Source organism: Poromitra crassiceps (assembly GCF_964638095.1).
Source record: "Poromitra crassiceps genome assembly, chromosome: 5".
Lineage (NCBI taxonomy): Eukaryota > Metazoa > Chordata > Actinopteri > Beryciformes > Melamphaidae > Poromitra > Poromitra crassiceps.
In genome coordinates, this window is record NC_139642.1 from 29,147,934 (window position 1) to 29,168,802 (window position 20,869).

Consider the following 20,869-nt stretch of genomic DNA (forward strand, 5'->3'; position numbering starts at 1 on the left):
CTCGCATAAACTTTTGTTAACCACAGACCTTATTTTATGCATTTATGTAAAAGCCCCATTAAATTTTCCCCGTTAGCTCCAACCAATGGCTCCAACATGCTACTTCAGGACTCATTCCTCATTCCATTTCTGTTTTAAAAAATGTGGAAAAATAATAAATCTTGTCTTGTATCAGAGTGCTTATGTACTGACTTTATTATGCAGACAGGTTCAGATACTAAAGGGGGAAGGGGGGGGGTGGGGGGATCATGCTTTTCAATACAGTATATATGCGACCTGCATACCGGTACTTGAAAGATATTTGTGGGGAAAATATATACAGCCCTGGCTAGAAAAACTATTGTAGTGTGATGAAGTGTTATCTCTATTACTGAGGATAGGGTACTCAAAACACTACATAACTAGTCACTGCCAGCATATGGTCCAACTCTAATAACGAATATTCATATTAGAATAATTCCTCGATGGCTTTTGATAACACCCTGGTCAACAGCAGTGTTGTTTGAGGTATGAGGAAGAAGAGGTACAAAGTAAGACCTGTTGAAAATGACTGTCCAAGGTGGTACAGCCTACAGTCAGCTGCTAGATAGAGTAAGGCACTTAGAACTGAAACAAAAACAAATACCTGTCCTTTCACTGAAATTACATCTCACTGTTTGTGTTCAGCTTTTGTTGCTGAAGTGAAAATACTGTTGATTAATAACAGACACGTGTAGTGTAAACAAGGTTGAAAAAAAATCAAGATGCTAAATCTTGCCTGGCTGCAATGGCCCCCTATTTCCCAAGATAAACACTCACAATCTAAAGCACATTGCTTTACATCCCTTTGCTTTCGACCTACCCTTCACCAGGTCCACTATGCAAAAGGCACAAAAACAAAACACTTGGGGCCATTTTCCCAGACAGCGTTTGAATTAAACTTGGAGTAGGCCTTCATTCAGAAGTGTTAATCAAGGTTAAAAAAGGAGCAAATTAATCTTTGTTCTAAAACTCAGACCATTAAATATAAATTAAGATAAATTTAGAACTATTTCAATCCATGACCCAGAAAGCAAATTGTGAATCAAGTTTAATGTTGCATTTGAGTCTGGGACTAAGATGAATCCCTGTCTGGGAAAGTGTCCCTTTGTGTTCTTTGGTCACTTTGTGAAAACTCTGGCTGATGCTGTTGAAAGATGTCTCTTTCTAATCATCCAAGAAATCATCATCCAGGTTGACATCTGTGGTGTCGATATCATCGAGGTCAAAGTTGTCCAAATCCAAGTCATCCAAGCCCTGGAAAAGATGAAAACATTTGTGTGTGTGGAAATCAAAAGTTTGTGGTTATATAAATTAATTCATTTTAGTACACATCGAATAGAAGATTACATTCTTGTGCCAATATAGGCACAGTGACCATACGCTTTACCTCGTCATTCATCTCTACCTCCAGGTCCACAGCTGGTTCCTCGGCTGCCTCCTCCGCTACCTTCCCCTCTGAGGGAGCTGCTGCTGTGGCTAAAACCTCTGGCTCCTGCTCTGGAGGAACCACCTCAGGGGGAACAAGGCGTGGCTCTGTTGCGAGCACTGTGGTCTGATCTCCTTGGACTGGAACTTGTGCTGGGACCGGCTCCATTACTGGCAGTGTATCTGGGACTGGGTCTGGGTCTAGGGCTGGAGCAGTGGCCAACTCTGAGAAAGTTTGGACAGGGACTGGGACAGACACATTCACCTCTGAGCCGACTGTGTCTTCGAAAGAGATGAGCTCCTCTACGGCTACAGATGGTGGTACCGACTCTGAAACAGGTACCTCGGTAACAGGAGTGTCACCTGTTGTGGTCATCTCTGCTGCTATGGCTTCTGTAGCAACGGTATCTGTTACCAGAGCTTCATAAAGAAGCGTTTCCACCGTTGCTACGACTTCTGTAGCAATGGTGTCTGTTGCTAATGCTTCATTAACAGGCATTTCGTCTGCTGCGATGGCTTCTGATGTCATTACATTGGCATCAAATACGAGTGTGTTGGTAACCGGGACATCCTCCGTCGCTATGGCTTCTGTTGCTACGGCCTCAGTTGGTGCATCGTTTGTGGCTATGGTTTGTGATGTCGTCTCCATAACGAGTGAGACTGTTTCGGGAACACAGGCTGCTGTTGCTATAGCTTCAATGGCAGGTACAGCATCAGTTGAGAGAGACATTTCCTGAACACCCATCTCAAGTGATGATATGTCGCCTTCCACAGGAGTGGTTTGTACCACCTCTGGCTCCACGGGGGGAGCCGCTGTAATGGGCTCTTCCAAAGGGTCTTCCTCTACAGTGGCTGGAGCCTCTTCTAGCTCGGCGGTGGTGTCGTCCTCCTCCTCCTCTGGTTCAAATGCAGCCTCCTCAAAAGAAACCGATTGTGCTGGTTTTGTCTCAGCGTGCTCTTCCGATACTGCGACAGGTGGCGGCGATGCTTCCGTTACGATGGGTTCTTCCTCTGTTGCCGTGACAGGATCAACAGGATCCGGCTCTACTGGAATGGGCTCTTCCATTACTGCCGCTTGTGTAGGTGCCGCCTCTACCACTGCTGCTGCCATGATGGTTTCATCCATGCTCTCTACCACTTCCTGCATAGATAACAGGTAGAATGAGTTAACTAGCTTGTATGCAGCTACAATCACAAGGTAAGAAACATGCTAATTCATCTAAAATGACGTCATATCTACATCTTTGACACCATTTTAGACAAATTACTGCAAAATCTCCAGTACCTCAAACAGACAATACATTTCCAACCATGGGTCACAGGGTCAGTTTGTTCAGTTCTGTTTATAGCCTTATCACACAAGCATGTCTCAAAGGGTTTTACATAGAATCATCACAGTCATACCATATATCTACACACAACATAGGTTACATACATCATATACATACTACACATTTTTACTAGATTATACACATTATGATACTCCACAAACACAGCATGCATTTGGACTTTGGGAGGAAACTGGAGCACCCAGTGGAAACCCACGCAAACACAGGGAGAACATGCAAACCCCACACAAAGGACCGGGGTGGAGATTCAAACCCATGACCTTGCTGTGAGCTAACCACCGTGCCGAAGATTATGATTATATTCAGTTATAGATGCGAGCTTCTGGTCTTTACCTCTGGCTCAGTGGACGCTCCCTTTGGCGCATAGCCTGCAGATTCCTCCAGAACATTACGGTCCTCATTGGGCTGAGGAACAGAGCAACAGTCACACATGATCTCAAACATTTCATAATGCCGAGAGTATGAACTGTTCATTCAGAAGATTCTACAATTCAACAATTGCCCTGAAAATCATACATTTTAAATGCTCCAACAATGAGTCTGAACAGAAATGTAGTTCTGTGCACATTCAAGTTTAACGTCTTTAAACTCTAAACTTTTAAGTTTAAAGCATGCAAAGTTTTCCAATCTAGTTGGCCATGCCTTCTCCACTGACCATGATGAGTGTGTATTCTGCAGCCGGTCTGACCCTGACATGAGTCTCCTTCAGGTACTGCTCAGCCAGCACAGCCTGCTGGAGGCCAGGGAACAGGTTGCTGTACTGGGTGGGGTTGGCCAGAGCATCTGCTGCCTTCTGGTTCACCTTGGCCAGGCTCTCCTTCCACAGAGTCACCACCCTGGAGGGAGGGGAGGGGGCACAATCTTTGCATCGTCCAAAAGTCGCATTTTCAAGAATAGAGAAGAAAAGTGCAGAATTTTCCCACTGATGTCATTTGATCAAAGGAGCATTTTCACTACATGGGAGACAGTAACAGCCATCAACTAGAAGAGAAAAACTGGACATCTGCCGGCGGACACAGATGGTATACTTACACTGAGTACTGACCCATGCAAACAGACAATAAAGCTGGACAGGCTGCTGTCCACACACACACACATTTACGGACAACTGTACCTTGACACCTGGCTGGGCAGATATGTTCTAGCCAGGAACGCTGCCTCTGGAAGCCGGTTTGTTTTGATGAGAAGATCCAGACATTTTTCCAATCTGGGGGGAAAATAAAAAAGTTGTGACATTGAAATTGATTTGAAATTTGGATTGAACTGTAACCCCCCATCCGCTCCCTGTCTTCCTCCACTCTGTTGTCAGACACTCACTTCCCCTGCAGGAAATAGGTGAGGAAGGCCACGTTGGTCTTGCCGTCCCGCTCGGCCCCCTCAGCCAGTTTGCCCACCATGGTGGCGTTGCCTGAGGCGGTGGCAAGCAGCAATAAGCCTCCATAATCCTGGGCTTGGTGCAGACACTCCTGGGCCAGGCTAAACTGGCTCTTTGCAGTAGCCAGCTCTGCCAGCTGCTTCCATTTCTGCTCTGACTGGAAGGCCCGCATGCCAAGGTAGCCAAGAGAGAGCAGAGAGGATTATCACAGAGGGAAACGCATGAATCTGAAGAATAATACACTACCCAACAGTTACCAAGGGAGGGATAATGTTCACGTCAGGGTCTTGATACACCCTGTTGGGGCTTATTTTGCAATTATCCTGCTTATTGCATAGCTACTTGTTACAGACAATGATTTCACATGAAATTCTGGGGGGATTTAAAATGATTCTATTACAATACAAGCTCTGAAAAATTAATTCAGCAGGCATGTGTGCAGAAGTAGGGTATTTTTGTCACAAGATGGCGCCAGCTATTTTCATTAGAAATCAACTAAATGGACTGGACTTGATTATGTGTGGGCTAATGAGTGGAACAGTGGACCTCAGACTATGTTCATTGTGCAATCAGAGTTGTGCATTCAACCAAGCAATTAAATAATACGCAATAAATGTTTCCTTGTATTCAAATCTCCAGATGTTTTGCAAAGCGCAATGAGTTGTGAGATTTTTATATGCAATTTGGAATAAATAACAGTAAAAGTTAGTGGCACACTCATCCCCTAGCATTCATACCAGAGATGCGGACTTGGACTTGGGTCACACCTAAGTGGCATGCACAGTACCTTGAGACTTGACTTGGGACTCGACTCGCACTCGAGATTTGTGACTCGTGAACAATCTTCCACTGGTACGAATGGTGTGAATGAATAATGATTTCTGTGAAGCGCTTTGGGTGTCTAGAAAAGCGCTATATAAATCCAATCATTATTATTATTATTATTATTTATTATTATCTTTATTTTTACTTTTTTTTTTGCATTAACATTAAGCAAATGTCTACTACTAATAATGTAAACTACTAATCAATGCTAATAGATAAAGGAGTGAGGACAATACAGTACATGCTTTGAATTCCTCCATTTTAGCTATGCCGTTTTCTAAGTAGACCGGATAGCATGCAGCAGATGATAGAACGCTCATGTAATTTATAAGGGACTTGACTTGGACTTGTGACCAAAGACTTGACTTGGACTTGCAAAAATGACTTGTGAGCATCTCTGATTCATACATGCATAATATCCATTGTGTGTGTGTGTGTGTGTGTGTGTGTGTGTGTGTACATGTGTGTACATGTGTGTTCTGACCTCGGCCTCCAAGGCCAGCTGGTAGGCTATCTTCAGCTCTCCCAGCTGCAGAGCCAGTTCAAAGCGGTGCTCTGGGTCTGTGGACACAGCCAGGGCTTGCTGCCTGAAGCCCTACACAACACAGGCAAACAGACACACAGGCTTACACACTTACACAGCAGCACAATCACTTGTCACACACATATTTCATAATCATTCAGAAGAGCATGGAGTTGGGTAGTCTCGGTTTCCAGACGTTTGGTGAGCGGCGCCAACAGCGCCACCTATCCACCAAACGTCTGGGAATTTACTGTTCCAAATCTGGTTCATTGAGCCCGGCGAGAATGGCCGGCAGCAGACACGCCTACATTTATTATTAGAATTTTATTTGGTAGCGGCAATGCAATGTTTCATAGTTCCAATATAGAGCAAGACACTGATGTGCTGCAAAGAAAGTTTACACCTGTTGTTTATTTTACATTAGAACACGGCTCTCTCGAATACTCGATTCTGATTGGTCAATCAACAATATTCACCGGTCATTATTTCTCGACAACCGACCGCTGCTCTGCCACACCTGGATTAATCAGTTGGTAAGAGCATTTTGTGCGCAGACGCTACTAATTAGGCCAACCAGTTGCAGCTGTGGTGTCTTGTGTGCCAATTACGAATGAAACCGCTTTGTGTTGAAAACGCTATTAAAAAATCTATTTGAATAATTATTTTTGTCAGATTATTGAATGATTTAGTTGTAGGCCGTGTTCTAAGCGGGATAATGTATACTGAGCCGGTGATTACTGGAAATAATGACCTTCAGGTGAATATTAAGCCCTCCGCTGCGCGTCGGGCTAAATCATTCACCTGTCGGTCATTATTTCCACAGTAATCACCGGCTCAGTATACATTATCCCTTACATAACTTTTCCTACCCGGAAGTGGTCCGCTTGCTACTGTGAGTCATCAGCAGGCTCTGTAACGTAGCCTCGGGAGTCGGGCTTATCGCTGGGGGAAAGACCTCTAGCCGCCAGGGCCGGATGAAACACGTCCTATTAACAGGTTATGTTTGTTTCTAAGTGATTAATATGTTTCTCCGCAAACGCGACAGCACCGGTTCTGCATGAGCGTCACTGCTCCCAGAAAGCAGGCCCGCCCACAACACTCATGATTGGTTCTCCGATGCAAGGCTTCCAACAGCACCACCTAACGTTATGAAAAGATTTAAATAGTAATATTCTCAGTCTTACAGTAGTGAAACGGATTAAGACTGAGAGCTGAGTCTAGGAGTTGAGTAATGCTCGGGCTGGGTGATATGGTTGAAATCAATATCATGGTAATCACAAGGATTTTTCTCAGTAACTACTGTATCACAATATGGTTCATGCATGAAAAATCACGTTAAATAACCAAATTAATGTTCATCTCACTACTATGCTAAGGCGGCCCGGCATTGGGCTCGGCACGGCGCACAGTTGCCTCAACTGCGGCATACTAGAAATGAGCGCACACTATTTCTAGTCTCATTGAACTGAATGGTAACGTTAGGTGTGATGTCACACAAAAAAATATTCAAATATAATATTCCTACCGTACTGCATTTTATGAGAGCTTTTAAGTAAAATGTGCTTGTCATCATCAATTTAGACAGCAGAAATGTGTCACAATATTAAAATATCTTCATGTCATGACGATGATTCCACTGAAAGACGATAAACGATCATAGATCATATTGAATTATTGCCCAGCGGTAGGTAAGGCCCTAAAGTTTAGAGCAGGATTGTGGAACAAACTCCCCAAAGAACTCATGCTAGGAAAATCGTATATTTAATCTGTGCTTAAGATACATTTTTAGAGGGGCTTTTATGTAATAATTTAGCTTTTGCATCCTTGGATTTATTCCTATCTCATACGTTACGCTATTTCTTCTTTTTACATTAAGCACTTATAGAGCATAAACTGTTTTTAAATACCGTAAGTGCTGTATGAATAAGGCCTATGATGAGAAAGAGTAGTGAGGTCCTTAGTGCCTTTGAGCAAGGCACTTCACCCCCAATTGCTTCAGCGGCTGTCACTGGCCAACAGTAGAAGAAGAAGAGAGTAGAGAGCAGCTTCCTGGTGTGAAACACTGTATGAATTAGAAAGTGTGCAGTAGTGGAAGAGAAGCACCAGAAGCTAAATGGGTAAATACATCTTAAAAGAATGCATGAGAATTGTGCCCAGAGGATGCAACTTTATCTGGCGGCCTGCTGCTCCATACCACAGACAAAAAGGCTCTGACCCTCAGTACGAACCGCTGATAAATCACACATTTGTCCAAACCTTGCATTTATAGTCTGTGCATGTGGATAGCAAAGCACAGAAACGGACAAGGACAAGGACACGCATACGGTACCTGTTTCTCCAGGAAGTTCGCCACCCGGGTCCTTTGCTCCTTGGGGATCGTGGGTAGGACCTTGTCGGCCATACCGAAGTCCCTCCTCATGACGGCCGTCTGGTACTCCAGCACGGAGAGCAGCAGGGAGTAGCTGACAATGTTCAACTCCTTGTCTCCCAAATAGAGGCGGTTGTCCTTAGGGATGTAGCCCAGCAGATACATGGTCCTACACCAGACAGAAACTAATGATGTTTAAGGTGTTTCTTTAAGAATATTAGTATGTCTGCTTAGGATAGAAGAGGAGATGTCATGTGACAAGAAGCAGATTAAAACCACAAAGCCTTGTACACATGATGTATCACATCCAGGTTCGGTCTGATGAATGATATATTTTTTCTAGATTATTTTTGGCATTTTAGTCTTTATTAGATGGGTGTTTAGGGGCAGAAATGTGCTTTGAGCGTGCGACAGGCATCGCAACACATTTCATTCTGAATCCACAAAAGCAAATGACAATTTTGCATGGTGATCTATTACCTTTCTGTAGGATCTCTGCTGTAACTAGCTTACTGCTACTTATGATGTAGCTTACTGCTACTTATGCTGTAGCTTACACAGCTCTACTGTGAAAATGTGACTTTGTTATTTGTCCGTTTCAAGCCACTGTAAACTGTGCCACAGATCTGACGATGTTGGATTACTTCATGCCTCGATTAAGATTACTTAATCTGCAAATTAACTGCAAATTAATCAAATCCTGAAGTATGGATACTGCAATAAATTCATCCTCTTTGTCCGGTGACTGTATGACACCGGACACATCACATACATTTTCCCAGCATGCCAGGTACACGAGTGCACATGCAGCGTACCTGTCCAGGTGAGCGACGGTGACGATCTCTCCTCCAACATAGTAGTTGAGTCTGTTGACGGAGTTGGTGTAGATGAAGCAGTCTCCCACCCACGCGCCTGTCTTCACCAGCTCCTGGATCTCTCCCAGCACCTGGAGAGCAGGGGCACGAGGTCACACAAAGATCAACATATGTACGTGATGGTCCAGCAGTAGAGAGGGAAAATTATGAACATCCTAGTAAACGTAAAACAAACAAAACAAAAACATTTGGCCAATTTGCCCAGTCTGACAAAAGTGAATATTCAGTTCATGTTCTCAGGAGCACTGACATCTACAGAGTATCTGCAAGTTTCAGAAAGCGAAGTGTAAGACTTTTTAATATCTTGTAATTTAATTGGATTTAAGATTAATTTAATGACCAAAATGAAGACAGAAAAAGCTGCCAAAAATAGATGATTTGTGATTGAACATAGCTAGTTCTAATAGAACATAGAAGTTCTAAAATTGTAATTGAGCAGTATATGAGTAAAGGGCACCAGGGAGTTAACCTTTTAGGGACACATTACTAATGCAGGTGTGATGAAAACAAAACATATTGTATTAACCCTGTATTCATCTAGCAGTGGACATGCATGTGGATAAAACATACTGTGATCAACCTTAAGTGCAAATATATAGTAATACAGCAAACAAAAATAAAAACCAACACTACTGCTGGTACCATTGTCATCTTAAGTGAAACTACACAATTTAAGACATTTGCCTTATTTAATTTGCCTCACGTTCCGACTCCAGTCAGTACCACTGTCTAATTTGCATCAAAAGATGCATTTTTAGAGTTGTACATTCTGCACAGTTCCATCACTGTACAGTCGGATCGGAAATACGCTCAAATGGGTTTCAGACCTCGAAGGCGTCTTCTATCCCATCTTCAGGTATCATCTCCTTGGACTCCTGGGCTGCTGACACTCTCTCTGCCATGTAGCGCAGCACAAAGAAGGACTCATCTGTGGCGATGCACACCAGCTCCCCAGAGTCAGACCAGAAGATCTAAAGATGGGAAGACAAGAAATTGTAATAGGGGCAAGGCACTCAGCACTAGCTAATTCATTCCTTTATCATTTTCCAAGACTAATTCTAGTATTAAATGAGTAATTGGAACTGGTTATAAGACTCACATGTTTAGGTTGGATCTCGATGCGGCGGACCAGTTCAGCGCTGTCCCAGTCGTAGAAGGCCAGACCACTGGATGACCTCACTCCCAGCAAGAAGCCACCATAGATCGCTATGGGACAGCAGAATACTTAGTAAGTCACACGACATCAACGCGCACACGCACACACACACACACACACACACACACACGCACACACACACACAGTCAGATCAGAAATGACCAAACAGGAAATGAACCTCACCTTCAGCCCCAAAGTCGGGTTTAAAAGCTTTCTTCTCTTTGAAGTTCTTGAAGATTTTGACCATACTGTTGCCTTCCCGGATGGCATAGCTGGAAAAGTGGTGTAACAGTACGGTCAGGTTAAAGACAGCTGAGTGAACCTTGGCTCATGTATATGTGGTGTAACAGTACGGTCAGGTTAAAGACAGCTGAGAGAACCTTGGCTCATGTATGGTACAGTTATGACAGGACTCACTCTGCAGAGTCGTGGCCCCAGACAAACTCCTGTGCCGATCCAAAGCTCTTGTTCCTCAGGGCCATGGCGGTGTAGATGATGTACTCCCCGTCTCCACACACCACTACGAACCTGGATACAAGAGAGGTAGCGCAGTGGAAACAATCACAAACATCACTGACATGTTCAACTTTACTGAGGTTCTAAAACATTTCCAATTAAAAGATTCCATACTTTTTCCACACCCAGATTGTACTTGGACAAAATAAGATCCAGGTGCAATGTGAATATCAGTGTGTTAATAAGTGTTAGTCACAGTTATTTGGAGTTGACAAGTGTTAATTGGAGAGCTGTTTATTCACACATAGAGCTGATACGGCTCCGTGGCTGTGTGTGTGTGTGTGTGTGTGTGTGTGTGTGTGTGTGTGTGTGTGTGTGTGTGTGTGTGTGTGTGTGTGTTCAAAGCCTGCATGTGGAACTTCACAATAATTTATTTCATGTATATAGTTGTGAAACTGTTAAGTGGTAACTTAACTTTGCAACCAAACGTTCATATTTTAATATCAAAATATTCACATCGTATTTGGCGTGCAACGGCTTTATCTCTGAAGCTTGTGGACTTATACACATTTGCACTGTGTTGATTGTTACACTTGTACTTCTCAGATAATATGTCGTCGTTGGCTTATAATGTATTGTAGTTGGACGGGACCCACAGGCCGGTCTCTCACCTCCCGTTGGGGTTGTGCTGGATGGTCTGGGGGTAGATCTCACAGCTGCCCATGTCCTTGATGCCCAGCGGCAGCCTTTCCCCGTCCTTGACCTCCGCCTCTCCCATGGCCTTCAGGTTGGCCTGCTGCACCTCGGAGTGGCGAGCCCACATGATCTTCCCGCTGGAGTCCATGGACAAGGCCGGCTCCTCGCGGCCCAGCTGGAACGGAGAGGAGAGGACAGAGGGTGAGGAGAGCAGGGTGAGGAGAGGAGGGTGAGGTGGAAGGAGCCACAAAACATTTGAGCCTCGTAATGAAGGTAACACTGCCTATTATCTAAATGAGCCTACATTACTACATTAATACACTACTACATTACTACATAACTCCTCGCCTGGAGCTGAATCGATGTCCTTGATTTGCTGACTGGTGATGTTTGTGGCAAATGATATGGCCCTGTCTTTGACGGTCTTTGCAGGGAGGGGCATATCTTTAAAATTTTCTGAACTATCTATCTGATTCATTCATGTATTCACCGTCCGTGAACGGCTTTCCATGCCTTACTAATATCTCCAGAGCTGCCACAAAACGAGCATTACGCCCATTTTAGTTGACTGAAAAAAATCACTTTTAGGTCTACACCAGTGATACGTTAAAAATAACTTATTCATTTCCATGTTGTTGTTTTTTTATGTCAAAGACACAGGGAGCCACTGGAGAGGGGCAAAAAGAGCCGCAGGGTGCCTACCCCTGGTCTAGCTAACCACAATCAATAAACAGAATCTATATAAACTTATATAAAGAATATGAAAAAACAAGAATAGCAAGAGAAGAGAGGGAAGGTGAGAGAGAGCAGAGAGAGGAGAAGAGAGTGAAGACGGAGAGGGGAGGAGAGAGAGAGAGAAGAGAGGGAGAAGAGGTGCTATAAATTTATTTATTTCCTCAGCACTTCACTCCTGTATGATTGTTAGAGCACCGAGGCCCTGGCCTTTGCCCTCCTTAGTCTTGGTCATAATAATAATCATAATAAATAAAAAATATCAAGGAATTGAAGCTTATTCTTCTGTTCACCGTGTTATTCTCCAGTTGTTGGTTCTAAGTGAAGTCACACTGGATAAGAGTGTCACATTATAGAGACTCTGGCAGACAGGACTAAATCCAGGACAACATTGCAGTTTACCTTGATGATGATGCTGCCTTCGTCGTAGCCCAGGGCCACGCTGTTGGAGCCGCGCTGGCCGCACACGCACCACACCCGCTCCATGCCGTAGTTGAGTGTGTTTTCTAGCCGGTAGGTGCTGGAGTGCCAGACCCGCACAGTGCCTGAGGAGATAACAGCAGGGTCAGACTGGAGAGAGATGCACTGGTTTCAGATTGTTGCTTATATCAAATATTGCATTCAAAATACACCACGAACCGTCCTCTGAGCCCGTGAGGATGATGGGCAGCTCAGGGTGGAAGCTGACGCAGGTCACATTCTGGGTGTGACCCTCCAAGGTCTGAACACAGGTTTTGTTCTGGGAGATCAAGAACGGAGCAAAATCAGATAACTGGTTACACCATCAGATAATGTAACTGGAATCGCTAAAATAGCCGTGTACACGGGTGGAGGATTGTACTATATTCATACACCTCCATCTATCATGTGCCTGTATGCTTCACCAATATGTAACAGTATAATAGAGCTCAACTGTCACGTGACATTGTGACGTCACCTTGGGTTACACCGGTAGAGTATTTCCCCTTTCATTTTTCTCCATCACGTTTCGAGAATTCCTTATCTCAAGAGTTTTAAGTCTGGAACCAAGCCAACGGGTCTTCCAGAGAATCGTGACCATAAAACATTTGATTCAGAGTTTAAAAAACATTGAAAAACTGAAATTAAAGAAAAAAAGTTCTGGGTACAAGACTGTGTATATATTATGTCGTAAGAGTGAAGAAACTACTCATCATCCCATAATCCATTCCAGAATTTCCGGCCAATCAGATTAGCGTTTCAGTCAAAGGGAGAGCACTCTGAGTGGCAGTGTGCAGGACCAGCAGTCTTGAACGGCGTCATAGCCGCAATTACAGCTATCAATGGCTAACGTTGTCATCTAATATTATGGTTAACGTAAATGTAACATACTTTCAGTCACTCAGTGGCGGTGTTTAGCCCTTTACTGAGCAAGCTGTAGCTTACGTTCATAGTATCTTAGCCAGAGATTTCACTAATGCAGTGATATGAGTGCAGGGCCCTTTTTTTATATATATATAAACAAGGATGATATCTTACAGATTTGTGGCTTCTACATGAAGATAAACCATCATTTCACCACTGGAAGACCCGTGGTAAGTCTACATTGGGTGGTTACGACATTCTGCCTAATAATCAAAATCTCATTGCAGAATATGAATGGGGAAATAATCTTCCGGGAACCGAGGTGTCACGTGACTGTTGCTGAGCTCTATAGAGACAAGAATAATAATACATATGCCATCAACTATCCTAATGAATATTTCCTTCTGGATATTCTCCATTTGAAAAGTGGCACCTACTCCAGTACAATATGATGGTCACAATAATACAGATTTTGGCATTTCTGAAGAATGATAGGGAAATGAAATGCATGGTTGACAAAATGTCAGCACTGTTACACATTTAATTGTCTATATTTTAGAAATATTGAACCTTAGGTCATATCAGAATTGATATATAACTGATGAAATTAACTGCTGCTACTACCAAGTTAGCACACTGCTACAGCATATTAAGCAACAATGAGGACATGAATCAAAGAGTGTGGTCCTGGATAGGATACCTGATAGTCCCAGATCTTGACCAGGCGGTCATCAGCCCCTGATATGAGGTAGGGCTTGTCTCCGCCGCTGTAATAGTCAATACAGTTGACTCCCTTCTCATGGCCCTCCAGAGTGAAGTTAGGAGTGTTGGAGCCCAGCTGCCACACCTACAACATTACAAACATGCTGAAAAACTGTGTGCGCGCAGTGCGTGTCTTTCAGATATGGTATATGCCAGACCAGATAAGGTATATGCCAACAAAACTCTGAATATGCATTGAAAATGGTCCAGATTCTCTCGAGAAACAATGCATATAGACTATCTTTTCTAGAGCAGGGATACTCAACTTGCTTTGCCCGGGGGCCACTTTCGTGAAATGATAGAAGGCCAGGGGCCAGTTAATAAACTAACAATATACATTTTTCTGTTGCGGATTGTAGGTTTTTGGGGTGTCAGCCGGAGTTTAGTCTGACAATGTTGTGCACACCGGATAGTTACTTAGTTAGGTTAAGTTAGTTAGGTTAAGTACATACATAAGTGCCTGGGTAGCGAGCAGACGGCAGTATTTGACAATTTAGCAGCTAAATCATAGATTATTGAAAGATATTCCATATTCCAGACTGAAATGCTATAACAGAAGTGGAGAGAGTGGCCAGAATTACATGAACATTTGGACACTTATTCAGCGGGTATCTTGCATGTTGCGTTCAGGTGCACTGTAATATTATTATTTTTTTAAGCAATTCCATCGCGGGCCACACAGGGGGCGCCCGCGGGCCGTATGTGGCCCGCAGGCCGCAAGTTGAGTATCACTGTTCTAGAGTCTAGAGCAGAGGTGGGCAAAAAAAATCCAGAGGGCCATACTGACTTACATAAAGTAAGCGAAGGGCCACACATTGGAGATCATACTTGCAACACTCCCAATTTTCGCGGGAGTCTCCCTATTTTCCTCTCCTGCTGTTATTGGTCATTTCTTGTTAATCTCCCAATTTAATATTGATACAAATCCATTGGCTGTAGCAGATGGGATTTATTAACATAATTCTGCCTTTTATTGATTTTTTTCCTTATTTTTTCTGATTTTCCCCCATTTTCTCCCCCCTGCTGCCCCGGTCGCTGCTCAACCCTCTGCCGATATGGGGAGAGCCGAGACTAGCACCATGCTTCCTCCAACACATGCACAGTAGCCACCCGCTTCTTTTCACCTGACAGGGGGAGCTTCACCGGTAGGACATAGCACATGGGAGGATCACGCTATTCCCACCAGTTCCCTTCCACCCCGACCAGACGCCCCGACTAACCAGGGAGGCGCTAGCGCAGCACCAGGACGCATACCCCCAATCCGGCTTCCCACCTTCAGGCACAGCCAAATCATGCCTGTATGGTAACACGTGGATACGAACCTGCGACCCTCGTGTTGGTAGGCAGGGAATCTACCGCAAATCGTCACAATGTATGTTGAGTACCGTACATATTTGATCAGATATGGCACATATCTGGAATTTCCCCTCAGGGATTAATAAAGTACTCTCTCTCTCTCTCTCTCTCTCCCACTCTATCTATCTATCTATCTATCTTAACAAAACTCAGAATATGCATCAGAAATAGTCCGTATTCTCGAGAGAATTTCGGAGATATCCACTTGTAATATTTCTGGATTCTGGCCCTTTTTGCCCAGTGGTACCTTGATGGTCCTGTCCAGGGAGGCGCTGGCGAACTGGTTGTTGTCTTTGGGGTTGATTACGATCTGCATGACGTAGTGAGTGTGTCCCTCAAACACCTGGGTGCACGCCCACTTCCTGTCCCAGTCCCACAGCTTGATCAACATGTCATCTAAACACAGACACACAGAGTGTGGACTCTTTTGCTTTTTGTAGTCATACACATCAAGTATCTTTTCAGACAAGTTTATGGTTTGAATATATTAACCAGCAAAATCAAGATAAACATGTATGTCCTCCGGTGTTTGTGTTTGTTTGTGTGTGTGTGTGTGTGTGTATGTGTGTTTAATTCATTCCTACCACTGCTGGTGAGGATGTAGGGCTGTGTGGGGTGGACAGCGATGCAGCGGATGTAGTCAGAGTGCGCCTCAAACATGTGAGCTCTCTCCAGAGTGTTGTAATTGAACACACGGATCTGCATGTCATCCTGGGGAGGGAGAGAGATTGAAAAAATACATGTAACCTATGCTGTGATAGTACAAGATGGCACATTACTTGACCATGGTGACTGAGAAAATCATAAGAGCATCTATGAAAAGAGAAGAGAAGCCTATTCTAAATTCAAAATAAAAATTGTGTGTATTCTAGGAGAACATTTTTAGACAGGAGGGACACTAAGAATAGAAAAAGTATGCATATCATAGGTCCTCCGATACATTTGTCTTTACTTGATTTATTGATCAATTAGTAAGATGATATTGAACCACTTGTTATAACTGTCACATTGTCATGGTTGCTATCTGAATTGAATTGAGAGATTGAGAAGAGATGATGTATGCTCACTAAAGCTCGATTTAAACTATTTTCTTTCCTCTTTCCTGAGTTCTTGCCGATTAACAGACTGCAAAATAAGCAAAAAGATGCCTAGCATTGAGTTGTACGTCTGAAACACAGATACTGACTGCTTCTATAGAGTCATCATGGTACTCACCGCTCCAGCGATGAGCCAGTGCTTCCTGGCAACAAACTTGGCCACTCTGACAGGCAGGTCACACACCTCAAAGGTTTTCACCATGGCCTACAGCACAGACACAGCATCCAAACAAGGTTAACATCACAAAGGTTTTCACCACAGACACAGCATCCAAACAAGGTTAACATCACAAAGGGTTTCACCGTGGACTACAGCACAGACACAGCATCCAGGCTTGTTTTAGGAAAAGTGCTTGTGACATCTCACACATGTGGCTTTGCGTAACAACTGAACATTTAGCCCACTTCAAAGAAAATACTATGATATATATTGTGTATGTTTATCGCCATTCAGCCTAAGAATACAGAGATATGATTTTTGGTCCATATGGCCCAGCCCTGGATGAAAACATGACTGAGTGATAGTGACCTGGCTCTCATGGTTCCACACCACCACACTGCCGCTGTAGAGGCTGGCCACCATCCACGGCTCAGAGGGGTGCAGGTCCACACTCTTCACCCGGTCAGACCGCGCCGTCAGCTTCCGCTTGATGTCCAACCGCAGAGGCTGCGAGAGAGAGAGAGTGAGAGGGAGAGAGAGAGAGAGAGAGAGAACACCAGTTCTCCACTAAGTGACCTTTTTTTACCTTTATTTATACAGGGGGAGTCTCACTGAGAGCAATGGTTTGTTTTTCAGGGGTGCCCTGTTCACATTCACACCTGGAAGCTGACCAGTACAACAGCCTGATCTGCTGGCCACTGAGCGGTTGGGGTTAAGGAGCCTTTCTCAAGGGCACCTCAGTGGTGGTGGTAATGAGAGAGAAACAAGCGCTGCCTGCGCTGCACTTTCCTCACCCAGATCCTGCCGGTCCCGGGGATTGAACCGACGACCTTCCGGTCACAAGCTTGCTGCTCTAACTTTTAGGCCAGACTATTTGGCGTCTTACTTTTTTATTTTATTTTACAAGTTAGGAATTCAGCTCACACTCACATCCAGAGTGACTTACTCTTGTGTGATATTTATTCTGCTCTGTTCCTGCAGGCTCTGAAGAGAGTTATGATGGGGGCGCGCCTGTCTCCTCATTCCACATTTTATATGCATGCCTGCTCCAATAGTTTGTCCTGAGAGTGAGTAGTTCCTTGTTGTCTCATGCAAGTGATTTACCGTATACACTTTTCATTCATTTTTTAACATGACCATAGGCCACTATTCGTACTTTATTTAAATGTGATCGACGACCGTGTCTGACAGCTTTCCTCAACGTTACCTTATATAAGCTTCTGTGTTACTTTCACTTTTTGTACATGGACTGCAATTTTAGGTTTCAATATAACAGCTTGCACTGTGGCAGCATAGCGTTGCACACTCTGGTTGCACATAACGCGTTGTGTTTACTCTTGTAACTTCTATGTTAAACAAAGTTGAAGGATAATAGTTTAGGATATAGTTTCTACCAAATGATGCATTCCACAAAATCTAGAGGAAAAACTACTAGAGTTTACATAAGAACTTCTCTGCCACGTTAAGTTGTTTGTTTGTTCCACCTACCATGTTTCCACGTTAGCGTGTACTGTGTGATGAAATGCCCGACCTCCCTGCTGCCCTCGTCGGGCTTCTCCTGTGGATCTCAGCGGAGGCAGCAGTGTAAAGCCAACCAGAATAATAATCAGTACTTCCGGTCTGAATGTTCAGAATAAACTAGCACTGTCTAATAATCACACTGACCAAATAACATTTGTCAGTTATCAGCCAGAAATATAGTCAATATTCAAGGTTTGGAACCTTTAGTGGCAAATGATAGATGGCGAAAGACTGCTTTCCCAAATCTGACAAATTGTACGCTTTTATTTTGAAGGCAAAATCATGTACTTCTGTTTTTTGTCGGTGTCTTTCTCTGTAGCTTGACACGGGTTCTTTTGGCGACGTGGATCCTGCGGGGCTTCTTCCTGTGGCAGCAGCTCGCCAGATCCGGTAGGGAAGTAGGACATGCTGTACCTGTTCTGTGCTACACTGCTAAAAATGTCCATCTTAACAACCCATTTAGTCAGCTTAGTCTGCTTAGTAAGTCTGCTTAGTTTTCAAAGCTCATGTAGGCTAAAGCTAATTTTGCACTGTTTCAAGAAGACACAGTGACACTTTTCTGAGAAATTCTTGAGACAAGTGAAACCACATAGGAAACAAGTTGAACTCCAGTGGCAGACACTGTTCCTCTTGTTTTCAGAGAAAATAGACGATGAATAAACGTTTGTCTAGATATAAAACTTTAAAATGGCATTTTTTTTGCGGTGCATTTCCAAGCTCACATGTAGGCTACCATGTAGTCATCACAACTGAGTGTAAAATTCGAAGATGTTTCTACACACACAAAATCCATCGACCATCCAACATACTATCTAACAGAGAATAGACAACACTGGATGAAATAAATGTTGCATGACGTAGCCTATTTCAGAATATCTTCTGCACTTTATTTAAAAATGCACTAGTGGCACATGCTGTATTTCTACATGCTGTCCAGTGTCCACCCCACCCCATTTTTAACACATTCTTAACACATTTTTTAAAGTATTCTAGCCTGACTCTGCCAGACAGACAGGGGCTGTATTGAGTTCACACAATACCGCCCCCGTCTGGCAGAGTCAGGTTATGAGTATTCAGGAAGTGCTTCTAGGCATAGCAAAGAACTTTTATGGAAAGAACTGAAAGCTCCATATTGCCCCATTGCAACATCAGCGCCCAGCAGCCTCCGCCATTTTTTATTTTTGGAAGCGTGACAGCGCCAAAAGAACCTCGCACAGGCTCGCAGTGGTCAGCTGCGGTAGCGCGGGCCCCTATAATCAGCCTCTCTAAACAGTGAACTCAACGGGAGAACACTCTAAATTTCGTGGATTCACATCTTTTCTGGGCGTACTGCAAATCTTGACTGAAGTGGTGTAGTGCAGGGATGTAAAACAACAACCATATTGTGGAAACTAAGCAAAATGTTTCGTTTTCTTTGTTTAGTTTTTTCAAGATAAATAGCTAATGCGGCTGTCGTCCACTCCGTCAGAAGTGTGTTGCCGTGGTTTTAACCTCGGGTCCTTTGCATTTACTATTTATCTTGAAAAAACTAAAAGAAAAAAACGAAAAATTTTGCTTAGTTTCCACAATATGGTTGTTGTTTTACATCCCTGCACTACACCACTTCAATCAAGATTTGCAGTACGCCCAGAAAAGATGTGAATCCACGAAATTTAGAGTGTTCTCCCGTTGAGTTACTGTTTAGAGAGGCTGATTATAGGGGCCCGCGCTACCGCAGCTGACCACTGCGAGGCGCATTCTGTTTCCAAAAATGGCCGGAGTTTCGTCTCTTTCCTTCCATGCTCTTTGGGCATAGTACGGTGAACAGTGTTTGGCAAGTTACTTTCAAAATGTAATATATTACATATTACTAGTTACTTTCATTTGAATGTAATACGTTACTTTACAATATTACTCTGTGTAGAGTAACTTACTTATTACACTACTTTTGCATTACTTTCACCAAAATAACAGCAGTAGCAGAATGACATCGTCGCCAGCCCTGGTTTAATGCACGGCTTACCAGGGCTGAGCCCCGGGGCGCAGGACGTGAAGGGTCCCCGAGGCTTGGATGGGGTGTGTGTGTGTGTGTGTGTGTGTGTGTGTGTGTGTGTGTGTGTGTGTGTGTGTGTGTGTGTGTGTGTGTGTGTGTGTGTGTGTGTGTGTGTGTGTGTGTGTGTGACGTGTGTGTGTGTGTGTGTGTGTGTGACGTGTGTGTGTGTGTGTGTGTGTGTGTGTGTGTGTGTGTGCGTGCGTGCGTGGCGTGCGTGTATGTGTTATGAGAGGAAGGAGAAGTGGAATTATGGTAAGGTATGGCACAACTCAACAAAATTAACTTTTGGACAGCTGATTTCACAAATGTTTTCCATGAACCCCAACCCCCATTGCGTACCTTGCCATGCCATGGCTTTTCCTGAAATGACGCCACTGCTTGATGAACAGACAATAGGCTCATTTCACAGCAACCTTTTGAGGTGGTAAGCAGGACATAACGCAGGTGTAATCATTAATGAGGGCATCTGGCACTGGAACATCTAAACAGAATGGAAGCATAAATGATGGTATTAGCGTACAGCTGCTTTACTTCCTTGCTGTGAAGTGGGTCTATAGTTGACGTGTCGTTGAAGTGTTTTTTTAATAGCCTATTATATGTGATTATGATAGCTCTGAGCTCTGAGAAGTTTAAGTTCAGGCTTTGCGTACAGCTGCTTTACTTCCTGCTTTTACCACTTCAAAAGGGTTGCTGTGAAATGGGTCTATAGTTGACATGTTGGAGTGTTTTTTTAATAGCCTATTATATGTGAATATGATAGCCCTGAGCTCAGAGAAGTTAGTTAAGTTCAGGCTTTACATCTAAAATAAAGATGTGT

At 43.7% G+C, this 20,869-nt stretch overlaps 1 protein-coding gene across 1 annotated transcript; it reads right to left on the reverse strand.

Annotated features, from left to right (window-relative positions):
• Positions 1-183: 183 nt before the first annotated feature.
• On the reverse strand, positions 184-18,053 carry LOC310777014 (coatomer subunit beta'-like). The gene is made up of 22 exons (XM_083637257.1): positions 17,988-18,053; positions 16,869-17,006; positions 16,458-16,544; positions 15,827-15,953; positions 15,490-15,638; positions 13,825-13,971; positions 12,441-12,540; positions 12,204-12,346; positions 11,045-11,244; positions 10,335-10,445; positions 10,101-10,189; positions 9,861-9,967; positions 9,589-9,732; positions 8,702-8,832; positions 7,848-8,055; positions 5,480-5,590; positions 4,113-4,327; positions 3,910-4,002; positions 3,451-3,631; positions 3,129-3,200; positions 1,409-2,587; positions 184-1,275 (listed from the first exon to the last, which is right to left on the reverse strand). The coding sequence occupies exons 1-22, from the start codon at positions 17,988-17,990 to the stop codon at positions 1,186-1,188; spliced, it is 3,825 nt and encodes a 1,274-aa protein (XP_083493383.1). The 5' UTR covers positions 17,991-18,053; the 3' UTR covers positions 184-1,185.
• Between the last annotated feature and the right edge of the window lie 2,816 nt (positions 18,054-20,869).